This window comes from Squalius cephalus (assembly GCF_949319135.1).
Source record: "Squalius cephalus genome assembly, chromosome: 6".
Classification (NCBI taxonomy): Eukaryota; Metazoa; Chordata; class Actinopteri; order Cypriniformes; family Leuciscidae; genus Squalius; species Squalius cephalus.
Window position 1 is genome coordinate 8,145,223 of NC_137127.1, and position 18,175 is coordinate 8,163,397.

The window sequence follows — 18,175 nt, forward strand, 5'->3', positions numbered from 1 at the left end:
ATTCACCTATGTTTTTATCATTTAAATCCAAATATTTTTTTTTATGCAACAAGCCATGGAAAATGCCATGTTATTGCAATAGACAGATAATACTTTTTTTTCTTTTTTCACTGCAGTTCTGAACTGAAGAGGGACAGATATGTTTGTAATCCAGGAATTATCATTTGACTACACGTTACTGTCACCACATGCCTGAACAGTGTAAGGGAGCACAGTGTGGTTGCAGCATCGGGGTAAGAAGAGAAATATAACCACACGGACCTCCACTGCTTGTCAAAGCTAAAGAGGAGAAACTAACAGAGGCTTCTGCTTGCTGGCTAATTGGGCCCTGGTGGCTGACATCGTAGACTCATGAGCAAAACAAACATCATTTCAATATCTCCACAACTGGACCCTTTAAACCATGATCACAGAGCAAAGTGGTTCCAATGCAGGACCACATCTAATTAATCTGAGTCAGGAGCTTTAAATGAAGTTAAATCCCTTTTTTTATATATATATCAATGGTGTGCTCAATTACGATGTGTGCAGTGCCACGCTTTAGATCTGGAGGATAGTTCATATGGCTGTAATTAGCAGGCCTTGCTAATGAAAGAGGAGGCAAAGCATGCCTGGAGATTGACTGTGCTATCAGTGGCAGTGGGCAGAGACCTTTGTACACCTCAGTCTACAATTTTAATTGATATGTAGGCCAATTTCAATAACTCTTAGTTGATTTTTGGTGTAAAACAGACATTTTTACACTGTAAGGAAAGACAAATGTAACAATATATATATATATATATATATATATTTTTAGCAGAGATGAGACCGGAAATGAGACCAAACCGTACAGTAATTGGTAAGAGGGAATGCATGTTTTTATGATTGTTTTCAAAGAAAAAAAAGGCTAAAGAATCCAGAAGTACACTATTAGAGAATACGCTTTGCATGCAACATGCCTTCAGTTGTATATTTAGAAATGAGTATATTCTACACTAAAAAGGGGGTAACCTAAAATTGTTACATAAAAAATCTGTTTTTACTATCCATTAAAAATGACTTTTGTTCGTTTAGCCTTATTTGTCGCCGGGTTAATTTAGTCAGTTAAAACAACATTTTTAATTCAGAGATTTGCTACATAAAGCACATACATTTTTAATGTTAACCCTTTTTGTAGATTATCTTTCCTTTTTTAACTATAGCATTAGGCCTGCTTCATACTGCACACAAAAGTAGCACGCAAGTACCATATTTAATATTTTCCATACATCTACCTGAAATCAAATGATTTAAGCCGTTTATCTTTTTGGGTTTCATTCAGTGTATAATTAATAATTTATGTCAGTTATTAAATGAAATACTCAACGTAGTAGCCAGGCAATCATATTATTATTTTGTATAGAGTTCTCTAGAGGTCACTGTCAGTTTGAAAGCGATAAAGTCACTTTTTGCAGCTGCACTGCAACTTCGCGGCTTGAAACCGACCGAATTGTAAAACAAACAATCAGCCATTGTCTTTTTGTGCAAGTCTGATTTCACCCTGTCGCTTTTTGTGCAATGGCACATTCCAGAACACCAGATATACATATTCATCTGACTCCTATGGAATGTGTCAAATAGAGGTGTCCTAATTGTGTCCTTGATGAAAGGCTATTAATATTGAACACTTCTGCAGTCACCCATGTGTCTGCACCTTTTTTTTTTAAATGTGAGACAAAAAGCAGATCTCTGCTTATCTCTAATGATACCTGAATCCCATGAGGTGAGAAGAGAAACTGCGAGTGGCTCCAGTAGATTCATCAAGCCAATATTGTGTTCTTTCCTCTGGAGGCTGAGAGTCACATTGCATTATATCACAGTTAATTAAAATGAAATATGCGGTTAAATTATTCTGTGTATTGTTGCCTGACGGGGTGTGCGCACGCTAAACGCAGACCATTGAGGCGACAGCAGATAGCTAACAAAGGTGTCTTTCTCTCTTTCTTTCCGTCTCCATATCTTCCTTTCTATCGTTTCACCAATTTCCACTTCCTCGGCGCTCTGTTCTCAAGGTCTAACCTCGAGGGTGTGCGACGCAATTCACTCTAGAAGGGAAAAAGAGAGATTTCCCATGTTTATTAAGCTACATTTTTTCTTGATTATTGTTATAATGCGTCACCAAGAGGGCTGTCCTTTTCTATTAACATTGTTTAACATTTCATCGCTTTGACGATAAAAGGGAAAGAAAAGGATGTAAAGTCAACAAGCTGCACACAACCAGTTATCAGAGCTGAGAGCTTGTCCGCTGCAGTCGCAGAAAGGGTGACTTTGTTTCGGAGGCGGTCGGCGGCCCTCCTCATCCTCCTTTCATCGAAGCCTGGCCTTTCTGATCCTAGAGCCGAGCCTGTCAGGGCCGCACCTGTAACAGAGAGACCTTTGACCCCACGCTGCCCTCAGACTCACACTCCGTATCTCAGCCCCTGAGACTGGCCACCACCCCAGCTGTTAGCTACATTCTAATGCACTCCGAATAATATTAAAGCCAAATCAGTTGAATTTATTAATCCAGACAGGGCCCTGAGAGAGATGCTTTTAAAGGCCAGCGACTTAATTTAAGCTCTTAAAGGCTACCCCCTGCACACTTGATGTATTGTGAGAAATTACGTCTCGGTGTCAGTGAGCGGAATACGCCCACTGTATAAATAACATGCCAACAGAACAGCGGCGAGCACCCGCAGGCTCAATTGCAGTCATGACTTTAAAATATAATTAATATTTGTACCCGCTACTGGTTGTAAACTTTTGCTCTCACGTTGGCTAGTGTTCGTTCATCTACATAAGTTGCGGATTGAGCCACAGTGGTTTTCCTTCAAAAGTAGGAGAGGCGGGAATCTCTTCGACAGGCTATGCATGTAGGTTAAGGTCCTCAGTTGGTGCGGCCCACCCTGAGAAGAGTAAAAACAATCATCAGTCTTGTCATTTGGATCTCATTAGTGATTCCAGGAAAGCCCAGTTCACGTTATTGGAGCTGAGGCCTGACCTCAGCGATCTCAATACAGCGATGGCGAGCCCCACAGCAACACGACGAGTCTCTGATGTCTTTTTATTTTGACTTAAAACAAATCAGAAGTCAAGTAACGAGACATCTTTACATTAACAAGAAGCTTTAGCTTATAAAGATTCGTCGAGGGAGGGTCGTTTCACCGTGAAAGCACCCTTGTAACAATCATTGAGGAACAGGGGCATCTTATTCTAATGAAACTTGGTTGGCATTGCTTCTGAAAGAGAATGCGGCACCTGCAAAGAATGTATCGCAGCACTCTCACTATTTGGCATTGTAGTTTGATGCCCGCTTCGGGGCTGCATATCAGGAAAGGAAAAAAAAAAAAAAAACAGGTTGTAGGGGTCCTTGCGCACAGTCTGCCCATGGTGCTGCCTGAAGGACTACCATGGAAACAAGGAGTGCGACAGGCTCTGGGGGACCTGCCACAGCTGCAGGCTCTTCCTTTCTGACAGCCTGATGAAGACATCAGCTTCATACCCAACAAAACAACAACTATTGAAGGAAAACAGAGAGAGAGAGAGAATGATGCAAGCAGTGTTAACTGCTGTGTGGATGAGATGTTCATTAGTGAGTTTGGGGACCATATTGCCTTTTTAGTAATCTATAGAGATTTGATGTTCCAATCCCAAGAGACCGAGGCAAACTGATTATTTTTAAACATGATTTTGTTTATTAGAAAACACAAAAGGAGAGGGGGAAACAAGATTACATACAGTAGTGTGTCCATTGTCTTTGATCACTACCTCTGTTTCTAAATGTGTATTCAATTTGTGAAAAATGTAAATATTGTAAAAACACTTCATTAATAAAGCAACATTTATATCTTATGTTTTCAAGAGAGTAATATAGTCACTTCTCTGGGCAAATTGTCAGAAAAAGTATTTATTTTATTTTATTTGAATCTTAGTGTTTCTATCCATATTTTTGTGATCCCAAAATGTATATAAAACTGTAAATGGTTAGTTAATGGATAGTGCATTTAATAATTGGCAATGTCCGATTAGTAAATAAATCTTTATTTTCAGGATTTTTTTTTTAATTTACTTGATAAACACTTAAAAGTAAAATGCAATAAACAGCTAAATATGCTTAACCATATCTTCTTAATTATACACCATGTCACAGGACATGTGATGTTCACTGAAAAAGTGATTCACAGTTTATGTTAGAGGGAGCACTACTATTTTGTGTGTTCATTTTTGTCTATTAGGTCCACAATTTGACTTTTTAAAATGTCTTATGCATCAAAGCATGATTTTAATCAAGGCAGTTTACCCAAAAACACTTGTCAACACGAGCTCTCTTTATGAGAGATTCCAATCGGCAGCCTCTCATTTCATCTGCGTTTTGGAGACGGTCTTGAATTTTTGAAGACCGTTTCTCTCCTCCAGCACAAACACTTCACATCCACTTAGAGGCTCGCTTTCAAGTTTTGGTGCTAACCCGACGACTAGAGCGTTCCTGCAAGCATTGTTTAATTGGTTTCACCTCACGCAGACATCTGATGGGGTCTCATTTACTGAGCTAAGGGACACTGGCCCTCCCCTCCATCCTCTCCCTTCTCTGTGGCCCCCCAGCGGAGACGGTGCAGGAGTTTGTGTGTGGGATTTCTCTCATCAGAGCGTCACGGGTCACCTCCACTCCCCCTCGCTTTGAATCGGACCCCCGGTGGCAGCTCCTGGGAGAGTGCCGTGATGTCTCTATCAGACTGTCAAAAGAGATAGCCCCAGGCTCCGGCAGGTCCCTGAGAGCCAATCAAACTCTTCACGCTGCACCAACCGATGCCCTTTCACCAGCACCAAACTGCAGAGGAGTGAAGGGAGGGTGGGAGAGATGGAGGGGGGCAGGCTGGGCACTCCAATCAGTCTGAACAAACTCCCTGAGCTGGGGTCTAGAGCTCATCTGTATGGCTACGGCTATTTTTACAAAGCGTCCGCTCGGTTATTTACCTCGCTCGCTAAATTATTGAGCGAGCAGACACCTTCTGAGGAAGAAGTACTGTTCGGTTTTACATTTCTTTGAAAGAAACTTTTCTCTGTAAATCAGTCGAAGGACCAAATTGTAAAAAAAATGAACACAGCCTTCACTGTTAACTTGGTTAATATCTTAATAATCGGTTAATATTTATTTCAAATCAACACTCCGAATGCCTACATTCAAGATGCACCACTTTGGAAATGTTGCTTTCTATAAAAATGACTCTCTGATGGCGGAGAGGCTGAAATATGTCTGTAATATGAATAAATAAGTTGATGAGGCAGGAAATCTCCATTTGCTCTACTTGAAGCCCCATCACTGGTGCTAACACTACAGAGTGATGGGTCTAGTAGAGAGCCATTAGGCACTGGAGGTGATTTTAATGAAAATGGGAGACGCTAAGTGCGGGGTATGGAGTGTATATACTCACTCTCTCTCTTCCTCTCTCTCAATCTCCCTCCCTCTTTATGAGAGATGAGCTCTCTCATCTGGACCTTGTTATTGTCAGCGAACTACAAAAGCAGTGCATTAGCTGACTGCTCTGGACACACTGAGACTTTGATGTTTTCCTCAACAGTGACCAGCATCCTCTTCTGAAGTGTGGCCCGGGTAATAATGCTGTGTATCCTTCACAAATAATGCGGAGTTAAAGATGCGAGAGAAGAAAAACACATTTAAGAAGTCAAACTTTGTTATCTTCTTCATTTCATCTTTATCTGCAGCATAAATGTATAAAACGTGGAAGATTAATATAAAAAAAACATCACAGAATAAAACATCTTGAACAGTAGGCTGCTTTTGCATGAATAAAAATGTTTAATGACATTTAGTATTTTCCATTGTATTAAGAGTTATAAATAGTTTACCCTCATTTAAATATTTCCTGCTGTAAACACAAGCAACAGGAAGCACGTATGAGCTGTAGGTTTTGTGGCTAATTTTTCCTTTGTTAAATGAACCAGAATGTGGTCTCTAAAAAGACTTTAATATATGAATAGGCTGTGTCATATTTCATTGCATTTCAGCGTGACCACATGCAGAGGCTGGTGAAGCCCGCCTTTACCTTCATATGCTCAGATACTGTGACCGTGAGTTCGCGAGGGCCAAAGACCCCGTCAGCAGGGGCCCCTCTCTCTCTCTCTCTCTCTCTCTCTCACACACACACACACACACACACACACACACACACACACACACACACACACACACACACGGATACAAATATAAGCACACACACACACAGTACAACACAGTCGATGAATACACCTCAGTGGCAATGCGGATGGCTTGGCACAAGGGGGCTCCTCCTCCTCCTCCACTCGCACTGGGGCATTATGACTTAAACAGACCGTGTCCTGAAACGCCGCCCGTCTCTTTCATCCGACACGTCCATCGGGTTTCAGCGCAAGCGTTTCTTCTTCACCGGGCCCTGGTTGCCGAGCTCGGCTCTCAGTTCGCTGTACTGCACCTGTAAAAACAAACAGCTCTTTGGTCAGACGCAGGTAATCGGAGCTGAGGCCCGCTCACGGTAATGGCTCCCCTGAGGAGAGCCGGTGCAGGGGGAAAGCCAGGCGGGCGCGGCTGTAATGAATCATGTTTTAAACACAGGAGCAGAGGGGATTAATCACAAGGAGGAAAGATTTGAAAAGTCAAGGGTTCCGTACCGACACAGCGGTGACTATACCACCCCCACCTATAAGGGAACTATACTGGTTGAGCAGACCCGCTGTCTTAGGTCCTCGCAAACCGAGGAGTTGCGAGTTGTGTCCTTCCTGAGAAAAGTTTGTTGGAGACTAATTATAGCAGCTTGTAGGCAGGAGTAAGTGCCTGTATGGCTCCGTCTGGGGCATTGCGGTTACAGATGATCACACACTTCCCTCGTTTCAGATGAACATGCTGTTTACTTTACTTAAAGCAGGGAGTGAACGCAGGTCGGAGGTGAAGGTCGGCGTGATGAAAGTAGAGTTTCACTGAGGTATGAGAAACTGAATAAAGATTTTTTTCCTGGAGCTCACAGCGTATCCACGAACAACTTCTAGACTGCCATTAAACATATTCAGATCTGGCATTCAAATAGATATGGAGTTAAAGTACATCTTGTGTTCAGTTAATAAGAAATTGCTATATGAATGAAAAGTCAGCCCTTCTCTTTCCGCAAAATGTCATAATGTGATGTTTCAGCATGTGAAAAGGACACTTTATCCCATGACTAATAAATGGGCTGATGTACCAAATTTAGTTTTACACTCCAGATGCAACTGCATTTCAGTTAAAAACTTTAACTAGTTTCGACCGATATATCAGCCAATATTTGGCATTTTTTTATTATTGGCAAATAAGGGGTTGGAAGCACCAGGAATTTTATTTTGACAGTGCTGGAAAACACCAGCGCCTGAGTGCAAACGCACAGAAGATCCCTTTCTCCATCTTCACTAGTTTTTGTAGCTTATTATGTTTTCTAATAATGAATTAGACAGAACTGTTAAACAAAGAAGAGAAACGGTATATGAAAAAGTATTATATCTGATAGAAAGGCAAACCTTGCAGTACTTTCTCATATGCTGTCAGCATTCAGCAAATACAGTATGCATTTATATAATTATATCATTGTTTAAACTAATCTTTGAATTTCTGATTAATATTTATTTCCACAAACCTCGCAAACTACAGTGAATCCAGAAGTTGCTATCTAAAGTATAACTCTATTTTACAGGTTTATTTTTCATCAACTTCAAATTATTTCCATATTGATTGTTTTTTAAATGATTTCTGTCATGACAACTCTCAGAGTGTTTGGCATGGTAATTGATATTACAATGTTAATATGTTTGGCCTTGGCAGAATAAATCTGCTACAATGCTACTTCTGCAGAGCAAGTACTGCCTACTGCAAGACCTGCTACTGCAGTACATACACGACACTCTGCTCCTTTACAATATAACATACATGAATTACCCATAGCAGATTTATACAGGTGGAGCTCGGGAAGGTGAAGAAATTTCTGAAAGCACGCTACAAACTACTACAGCAAACACTGTCCAAGTATTTGAAGGTTGAACAGCAAGCTCATTGGCATTTCAGACACATTATCAAGCCCAGGTGCTCCTGGATTGCAAACGTCCAAAAACACTCTGATTTTCCTTTCACAGTTAAGAGTAACATCAGCCTCTGAAAATGGCATTAAAGGCATCTTATCTTGTCCAAGGCCACCCTTCAGTCCAAACGACGTACAGAATCGACAAATAATTAAATATGGCATGAGGCTGATGGGACTCGAAAGTGTGGAGAATGCGTCCAAATGATTTTCTTGTTTGTTTCTCCTCGAAACAATAACCTGGAGGTGTATCTGTAAGGTAGGGACTGCACACTAATTACCAGGCCCTGATTATGAGAATGGGAGATGGAGCACAAGGGAACAAAGAGACGCGGCAGCCTCAGAACATGAAACTGTCCTCAGAACTGACAGATGCTGCTTATTTTAGGACAGAGGGCCGCTGTATGAAGTCCAGTTTTGAGGGTTTGTGTTTGAAGAACTGCACAGGCACTAATTGCCAAGTCATTTTCGGAACCGTGAGACTGGAGTCAATTTGAGCTTTTGTAACGTGCTGTTTATTTGGTCAATCCTTTTTTTAGCATTAAGGTTCGAACATTGTAAACTTAACGGGGACAGCATGGATTTGCATACCTTTTTGGTATGGTTAATGACCACTGTGCCGTTTTATTGGCATTTTGTTTTTTAAAAAGTGGCTTGCTTCTTTTTTTTTTTTTTTTTTTGCTAAAGATCATTCTGTCTTCCCATTTTTGGTGTGTTCCATTTAAATGAACAGCAGGCAGTTCATCCAACCACGAAAACATACTTCAAAAGGCTTAAAAACTCAGCAATGGTTTCCATCTTGTTTTGCCAACTTTCTGCTTCCACATGCCAAAACCAGTGTGTCATGCTGGCTTCATCTATCCACACAGACATATGTTAACGTAAAGTTGCAGAGGTTCATCCCAGGAGGTTTGTCTGAGCCAATCACTCAAGCTCTCCAGTATCTGAGCAGGACAGGAAGCATTGACAACAGTTAAATAGCCATGTTGATGGAGAAAAGTGTCCTATGCAGAACGCTTTGTCACAGTAGGACCTGCTTTGGATCCCGACTTCTGAATCGCACTCAGGGTCCGAAAGACAGAGCGAGACTCTCAGCGTTTGGCTGCACATCCGCGGGCTTATGATGTAACCCTGAATGACATATCAGCCATGGATAATGTTTCATCACATATGGCGCCCAGCAGGACAGCGTTGGCTCAACACTTCATTAATCGAGTCCTCCAACCTGATGTGACGGGGGCCGCCACACTGCCAGTGTGCAGACACCGACCCCTTAGCAATCCCTGAACCCTCTACAGCACCCTTCTTTTATCACAGGCCGACAAAACTGATAATCAGGGACAAGGCTGAAGCGTTAAGGCCGAGGATAGATCAGAGCGGACCCCATCCAGGCAGCCGGGTGACTCCATCAAGACATGCTGGGAAATAATTGGGCCAGGGGCCGCCTTTAAAGGCACGAGTCCATTAATAATCAAACACAGCCAGAGGAAATATCCTGGGTAACACTTGGGAATTCTGAGAGCAAATAATGCAGACATCTTCAGGGAATTCCTTCCTTGTCTCGGTCCCTCCCTCTCTCTCTAAATGTAAAACTGGACCCTTACCTTTTGAACATCAGAAGGCACCCTCTTGAGAAAATCCAGTATTTCATTTGTGTTAATGGCATATGGGTTGATAAGCTTCTTGGTAAATTTGTTAACACCTGTGAAAACAAGCATGCATTAATAAATACAGTTACCCGCCGCACTTGCAGGTATCTTACTGGCAAAACAAACCTTGACCCAACAAACATTTGTCACTTTATCTGCTGTAATTCATACTGCTACAGTATGTGATTGGAAGTGCATATAAATAAATACACACGGTCTGGTAGAGTATACGGTATATCGCGGTTCACACTACTGCTGTATTTGTGATGCAATTTAACTGCAACAAGAGCAAAGCATTGCGCTGACACTAGCTGTGTTTCCATCCACCTATTTTTATGTGCATTTAGGGATATCGCATAAAAAAACGCTGAATGGAAACGCCAAGATGCTCATAAATTTTTTGTTAAATTTTTTTATCCGATTAGAAAACAAACGCATAAACTACGATGGAAACACATTTACTGAAAAAATTCCTCGATGAACATCAAAACAAATGTGGCCACATAATACGACAGCATAACTGGACTAACCAGCAGATCAATCGTGTTCCACAGCATCTGAAATGTTGTTTTGGTCATTCTGAAATGCCTACGCCAAAGTCTGTCATCAAAGTGGTTCGGTATAATGACCTCCCAGAACTGTCTTAAACGACTGCGTTCCCAAACAGCAGGCATCGGCCTCCGAATGAAAGATAGCATGCCAGCATTTATTGTGTTTTGTATGCGTGCTCTGAGGCGCAAGTAATTTATTATATACAAAAATATATTTTTCTTAGTGATATTTGGCAACAGTTTATCAGGAAGTGAAGATTTTGTTCTCTTCAACTCACTGGATGGAAACGATGCTTTATTCGCAAGTGTTTTATGCAATATTCCAATTATGCGCACAAGTTAATTTCGCAACTTTGGATAGCATCACACTTTTTTTCCCATGAAAACGAATTAAGAAGAATACACTACTGTTCAAAGGTTTGGGGTCAGTATGTTTTTTTTATTATTATTAAATAAAGAAATTATTTCTTTTATTCATCAAGGACACATTACATTGATCAAATAAAGCTACAGTAAAGACATTTATAATGTTACAAAAATAAATTTTAAATAAATGCTGTTCTTTTGAGCTTTGTATTCAATGTGTCAGTTTACACAAAAAATATTAAGCACCACAAATTATTTCAACATTGGTATGAATAATACATGTTTCTTGAGCAGCAAATCAGAATATTAGAATGATTTCTGAAAGATCATGTGACACTGAAGGCTAGTGAAAATTTAATATTAAAATATATTAAAATAGAACAGTTTTTACTGTATTTTTGATCAAATAAATGCAAGAGACTTTTTTCATTAACATTACAAAATCTTACTGACCCCAAACTTGTACATATTATATATAATTTAGGGCTGTCAAGCGATTAATCGCGATTAATCGCATCCAAAATAAAAGTTTGTTTTTACATAATATATGTGTGTGTACGGTGTATAATTATTTTCTATATATAAATACACACACATGCATGTATATATTTAAGAAATATTTGCATGTATATACTGTGTATATATATTTATATTATATATAATTTATATTATATATAAATATTTTATATATAAATAACACATTTTTCTTAAATATATATGCATGTGTGTGTATTTATATATAGAAAATAATTATACTCCATACACACACATATATTATGTAAACACAAACTTTTATTTTGGATGCGATTAATCGCGATTAATCGTTTGACAGCCCTAATATAATTCCATATTTTAAGACAAGAAACATTACAGTATGTGAATTTCTTTTTTTTCCTGCACACTTCCAATCATCAAAACTAATCATCATAAACGTGAAACCTCTAATTGACGTTAGGGGCATTAATACGGCAGAATAATGCCTACGCTCGCTAACTCTTTCTTTCTAACTGTACATACATCAAACTTTCACAAGATTGCAAAGCCTGAGTGCAGCTGGTCTCCCCAGCCAACAGCGGATCATGTTCATGATTCTGATCAGCTGTCACAGGTAGAGTTATGGAAATGGATCACTTTTTAAATAGCTTTCGTCAGGCGTCAGTAAAGGAGTTCGAGCTCAAAGCTCAGAGACAGTAAAGTGTGATTCTTTCTAAAACACCTCTGCATGACTTCCATTTAAAGGAAAGTGGAGACAGCTTAACAGCAGCACTGGAGTATCACGCATGATTGGGTGAAAGGGCTACACATGGTGTCTCACTTACTTACCCCACACTAAAACTATGTAGCGCAGTGGGATGAAGTACAAGGCAGTAGTCGCCAGAAACAGAGCCAGGCAAGCCAGGAATGACAAGAACGGCACTGACCAGTTGAATGTGCTGTCAATGGAGACACAAGACATTAATTCATGTTCATAAATTATATATGAATAAATACATGTATGTTATTTTTGGACATGTATGATATTAACAGTTCAGGTTCCTTGCTATAACAATGTTTTAGTGCAAAGTAGAATAAAAATCTGTACATCTTTCTACAAAAGCTGTAAACTTTTGAGAATAAAGTCATACAATTTGGAGATTAAAGGCATAATATTACATAAATAAAATTGACACCAAAAAAAAGACTATATAATGAAAGGGCATGATTAATTACAATAGTTCATCCAAGTAGCAGCAAAAATGCAAGAAATGTATTTGAAGATTTAGATCATTCTTTAGGATAGTTTACCAACAAAGAAATCCTTGCTTTTGGTATATCAGTTATCATTAGCACCCATCTCATAATAATATGACTTAATTCTGAAAACTTTATAGATTTATTCTCTATTTATTTTATTTAAACGTGGCACTAAACAGTCTTTTTAATAAAAGGACACATAAAATGCATTTTGTTTTTTTATTAATGAAGCTATTTGACAAAGAACTCATGAGCACAACTGCATATATGAGCTTCAGAAGAGGTATAAAATGCTCTGTGCCTACTTTTTCACTCTTTCCCCGATGCAAGCCACTTCATCTAAAGTGCTCTGAACTGTAAGCACAATTTCTTGAACCATGTGGATTTTTTCCATCAGTCCTCTTTTCTCTGATTCCTGAAGAGAAAGAAAAAAAGACAGAGACTGATGAGGGAAGTCAGCTGCTAGAAGCCTACAAAGGAAGAGCAGTTTATTTCCAGAGTGCCATCACCAGTATTTCATCTAGTCAATGGCCTGTAATGAGCTTCTGTAACATCTCCTCAGACGTGAAAATGTGTCAGCCTCTCCTACAGAGCTGTCACGAATCTAGGAGTATTTCAGCATTTGTCAGGCGCAAACAATAAAGGTGCATCACAATCAAAGATTAAGCGGAGGAGGAAAAAGATGTAAAAATGGCAATCAGAAAGCATACAGAGTGTGAGAGAGAGAGAGAGAGAGAGAGAGAGAGAGAGAGAGAGAGAGAGTTAAAGTACACAGACGGCGTAAGACGCCAACTTGTGAGGTCGTCTAATCCACGAGTCTCTGCCGGGCATGTCTTGGCTCGTTTCCTAGGGTGCAAGCTTTTTCCAGTACCAGTTCTTGGCGTATGAAAACTCAGAGTTGCCCACCTTATGGCAAGATTGAGTGCAGGGTTGAAATCATTGGATTTATCGTTTTCTGTATCTGAGCTCGTGGGAGAAAGATTGCAATGTCTGAGTGTAATCCTGTTATACAAAGCAATGTTTTTACTTCTTGTAAGAGAGATGGGAAATCCCATTGTCTTTTTGTATTTTGATGCATCACACAGTATTGGGTTGCCATGTAATTCAGAGACATGGGCTAAATGGACTTTCGATGAAAAAAAAAAGAGAGAAATTCTATTCCATTTTACTTAAAGAAGATTGCTAGGGTAATCTAACGTCCAAAGCAACATGATCACATCAGAGAAATCCTCCAGCATAAGAGCCCATGAGTATAGTTCTCCAAAGGGGGAAGAGAAGAAAGAGAATGAGAGAGAAACGAGAAGCCCTCACATCAAAAGGATGGAATAATGACAGGAGTAATGATGGATAGTATTGGGGGGGGGGGGGGGGGGGGGGGAAAGACAAACATGTGATCGAGCGCTGCATATGTTTGTGTAAGCGACCGTCCCCCAGACAGCGGGGCCGGTGAGTCGGCCCCTGGGAAAGCTCAGCCCAGACTCCCCACTGTCACTCTCCATTCGGCCCCAGACACAGGGAACCATGGGAAGCCAGTCATGCCTCCACTCAGCACAACCCGTCGACTCCAGCGACACACAGCATGTCCGTACACAGAGACTAGGATATCAATCAAGAGAAAATCAACATGCCTCCTGTTATGAGTCATTTAAAATCCCTCATTTGTGAGGAAAGTCTCAAAAGGAGGATAAAGTGCAGAAGATGATATATTCTTTCAGTGTATCAACTGTGTTTGATTTCAGCTCAAATGTATTTAGTGTTTCTTTGCTTAATGACTCTCCACCAACCGCAAGAAAAATGAACTTAGTGCTCCCAAAAAAATATTTGAACACTTAAGTCACATAATAGATAACAAAATAACAAATCAAGTGGCGATTATTTAAAAGAAATAGATCACAAAGTTTATTTTTCGAGCAAAACAAGACGTTCTAGGTTTCTAGGTTTGGTAGTTTATTTAAAAAACAATAATAATTATGAAAAAAAAAATCTGGTTCTTTCTCATAATGTTTATTTTTATTTCCTTTTTTCTATTTTAACATTAACAAATCTGAATGATTTTTTTTTTTTTAAACAATATTTGCATTTTGTTTTCTGATGAAGCTATTTGGCAGAACAGATATTTGCATACGTAAACCTATGAGCACAATTGAGCTTGAGTAGTATAAAAAGCTCCGTTTTGACTTTTTCAGTCTTTCCTCAATGCAAGGCACCTAATATACTGTAAAGTGTTGTAAACTGTAAGATTATAAAAGATCTGTTCAAAAATAAAGTGTGATTATGCCCATAGTTTATGTGATGAACTCCACCTATTGTTTGTTTTGTGTTGCAGGTGTCAACTTGCTTTAATATTATGTTATCTAATGATATTTTTTTAGTTTCCAAAACCTTTTTGGGTTCACTGTACATGTGAGGTAACATTTGTCACAGATTGCTTTGATAAGGCTGTAAAATCTTAAAATGACAAACATGAAATATTCATATTAATCGAGACCAAAAGATGACAGTGAAAGCATGCATAGAAGCATGATATTCTAGTTCTCTGGACTCTGCCAATTCATCTTTCTGAACCTCCTTGAAGTCAGACATCCTTTTTTTCGCCTCTGAGGTGGAAACAAATTTTTTCACCATAAATAAACTATTCGAGCTACATGTCTACTGATTAGAAAGCCTGTGTCAGATCATATTCTCAATTCAGATGAAATTGTCACATAACTTTTATGTTGGCTTAATAGGGAACAGATTGCACAAAGGCAAACAGAAAATGCAGTTTCACAGGGATGCTCGGCACAATCAAAAAAAACAAAAAAAACCTGCAAGCCAGGGTTCATTTAACATTCCTGTAATTGGGTAAATGGCATCAAATTTGAATATTCATTCAAAGCTGGTGCAAATATTCGCGACTCACTTATTCCACAACGGAATAACCAGAGGAACGCACCTAAATAAAACACCTGCGTTATTGGCTAAATGTGTTGCAAATGGGTTTGTTAAAGCTGACAACCACTGTACAAACAAGCACAAAACACCCAGCGCTCCCTAATGGATATGTCACAGGATTGTGCACTCTGGAATACACAATGATTATGACATCAACACTCTGTCCTTGAGGTGTGTGCTGAAGGTGATATGTTAGATGTGAGGGGGGAGAGGGCTCGAGGGTTAGAAGAGCACCGATGATACCCTGGGCTACGGTGGAAGACGGGGGTCTAGCCAAAGCCTGGTACTCTTAGGTGACCTGTGCCCAGGGAACAGGGCCTCTCGGTCATTTGGGACACGCATCCAGAGGGTTGTTTTCTCTTCCATCCTCTCGTTTTCTGATGTGATTTAAACCAGTGTCTGTGTGCTCAACACAATTGATACCGAAAGCCGAAGGGAAGTTACATCGCCGCGCATGATTTGTAAATGTCTCTCTCCCCCAGGACAGATTCGTGCTCGTAGAGGAGATCTGTTATTATTTCTGCAGTATCGCGGCGTCTCCCATCGACTCTCTTAAGCTTCATTCCATCGCAGCTGCAAGTTTACATATTCTCTTCCTCCAGGGGAAAACACACTGAAAAACAGGCGGTAATCGTAACCTCCTCAGAGGGGACAGCCTTTATCCCCATGTTAACCAAAGAGGAGGAAAAAAAAGGCACCTTTGAAGTGATCAAATTTAACACCGATCATTCTCCAACCCCAAAACATTAGCTGCGATGACTTTGATAGGAAGTGTAACGCTACACTGTTTGATCTGCCAGCGTGAAACTGAAGTCAAAGTGAAAAAACATAACAGGACTTTGAAACAAGCCACCTTAAATTAGAGCTGACAACTTAAAATAAACATGGACATCTGGGTAATTTGATAAATGAAAGGAGATATTTCATTTACACATGACGTGAAAGGGTGTAAAAACACAATATATGTCACTAGAAAAATACGGTTGATTATATTACTTGTAATTATAATGAAATAATACAAATAAATAAATGCACAGGCAGTCCAAAACAGACATGCAAGGTCAATTCAATATTCCAAGTTAATTATTCCAATTTAATGGTTTAAAAAATGAAACTAATGTAATTTTATGACATTATCTTAATTTAAACGCACACATTCCCAAATCCAAATATTTAAGGCTTATATGTATTTTATTTTTTTCTCCCTCCAAGATATATTACAATTGTTTAGCTGCTGGGCGTAAACTAATGTGCATGCACACACATATCATGCGTTTCATCCGTGAATTATCTGCTTGGCTTGGATAGGATTTGGAAGAGGGAGCTGTTTTTAACAGAGGGGTTCCTCTCAACAGATGAAGCTAGCCTGCGGTCATCATAGCAGAATATATTGAGCACATTATGAATATGAATCCTAGGCCCTAGCCGTACAGCGCAAGGGTCAGCGCTCGGAGGCTTAGAGCTGTGCACTTCCGCACATCCAAGTCAGAAAGCAATAACGCATTATCTTCCTGTTAACTCGTTCTTCTCTGGACCAGACAGCGTGGCCTAAAATGATTATGAGCCTGCCCTGCCTCATTATGAATTTATTCAGCACTCAGCATTCAGATTTTGACCATTATGACAGTTTACCATCCACACGCACCACACAACGAAACCATACCAGCTTAAATCTTGTTGTTTTTTAAAGGCAAAAAAATGAAGGATGTTTGTACTAGAATGTTTCTTTCTTTTTTTTAATGACTGAATATTTTAAGAATAATTGGATCTAAGCAGATTTGGGAGAATTTGTAATTAGTCTAATGACTCATCTTAAGCATAAAACAACAAAAATGCTAAAAGGAGTTCAACTGCAGTCCAGCCTCCCTATTTAGCCATGCCTGCCTCAAAATCCTTACAATGCCTCCATTCCCCAGCGGAAGGCAAACTTCAATTAATGATGCCGTTCTGTGCTTATTTCTGCGTTTCAAAGGACCACAGCAAAGCAACCAAATCCATTTGTTGTATGAGCGAGGATTCCCAGAGGACTGGTGTGAAAGTACTAGAGGGAAAATGTGCTTGCTGAATCGTCTGTCCTCATTTTGAATGTATTTAAGTTGCAGTCCTGAGTTAAACGCATTATTAAAGGTACAGCGTACAGTCCATCTATGCAGAACCCCAAGGACAGCTCAGAGAGGCTCTATAAAAGTCAGCGGTTAATCAAAAACCACGCATGACCCCAGCAAAATACCTTTTCATCTTCGTCCTCGTCCTCGGCCACGGACATGTTCTCCTGTAAAAGAAGAAGAAAGAGACAGAGAGCGGATGAGATTGAGACACGTGGGCAATGGAGCATTTTCTTAACAAACACCTCGTAATGAAACCTTCGCTTGTATATACACCCCCATTGGGAGAGGCCTTGTTGCCGTAGCAACTGCCTCTCGGGTGACCTCGCACAAAAGGAGGAGGTGAATGAGAAGGGCCTTCCTCACAAGAGCGATGTCACAACCAAGCAATCTAATTTCTTCACAACAAACACGTACACACACTCACACATGCACCTGAAACCAAAAGGAATGCATTTAATCTTGGCCGTTCGGATGCCTAGCCCGCTCTTAAGTCATCCCTGACCATTTCTGGCTATTGAATGTAACTGTGGCACTCTTTTCCGCTAGGTGTATTTCAGACATCTTAACCTTTGTGAATGTTGAATTTATAGATAACATGGATCTAATTAGGAAGGCCTGACCAATTAATGTCTTTAGAAATGCTGTGAAAAGACTGATTTCAGTCTTGTAAGGTGTATAATGTGCTCTAAATGATCTAATGACTCTCTGGAATACTTCATTCTGAGTGGTAAAGCAAC

The 18,175-nt window shown here is 39.8% G+C and overlaps 1 protein-coding gene and 1 long non-coding RNA gene across 2 annotated transcripts in view; one reads left to right on the forward strand and one right to left on the reverse strand.

The window, feature by feature from the left end:
- The window catches only part of LOC307160588, a 96,536-nt gene that overhangs the window by 77,568 nt on the left and 793 nt on the right, over positions 1–18,175 (forward strand). The gene's annotated exons all lie outside the window — the stretch shown is intronic.
- mctp2a (multiple C2 domains, transmembrane 2a) overlaps positions 5,698–18,175 on the reverse strand; it is a 50,127-nt gene continuing 37,649 nt past the window's right edge. Inside the window, exons 19-23 of the mRNA XM_079874765.1 lie at positions 17,561–17,602; positions 12,702–12,811; positions 11,986–12,095; positions 9,701–9,798; positions 5,698–6,470 (exon numbers count right to left, since the gene is read on the reverse strand). Coding sequence (XP_079730891.1) covers positions 6,402–6,470; positions 9,701–9,798; positions 11,986–12,095; positions 12,702–12,811; positions 17,561–17,602 — 429 coding nt within the window. The 3' untranslated portion in view covers positions 5,698–6,401. The remainder of the gene's footprint in view (positions 6,471–9,700; positions 9,799–11,985; positions 12,096–12,701; positions 12,812–17,560; positions 17,603–18,175) is intronic.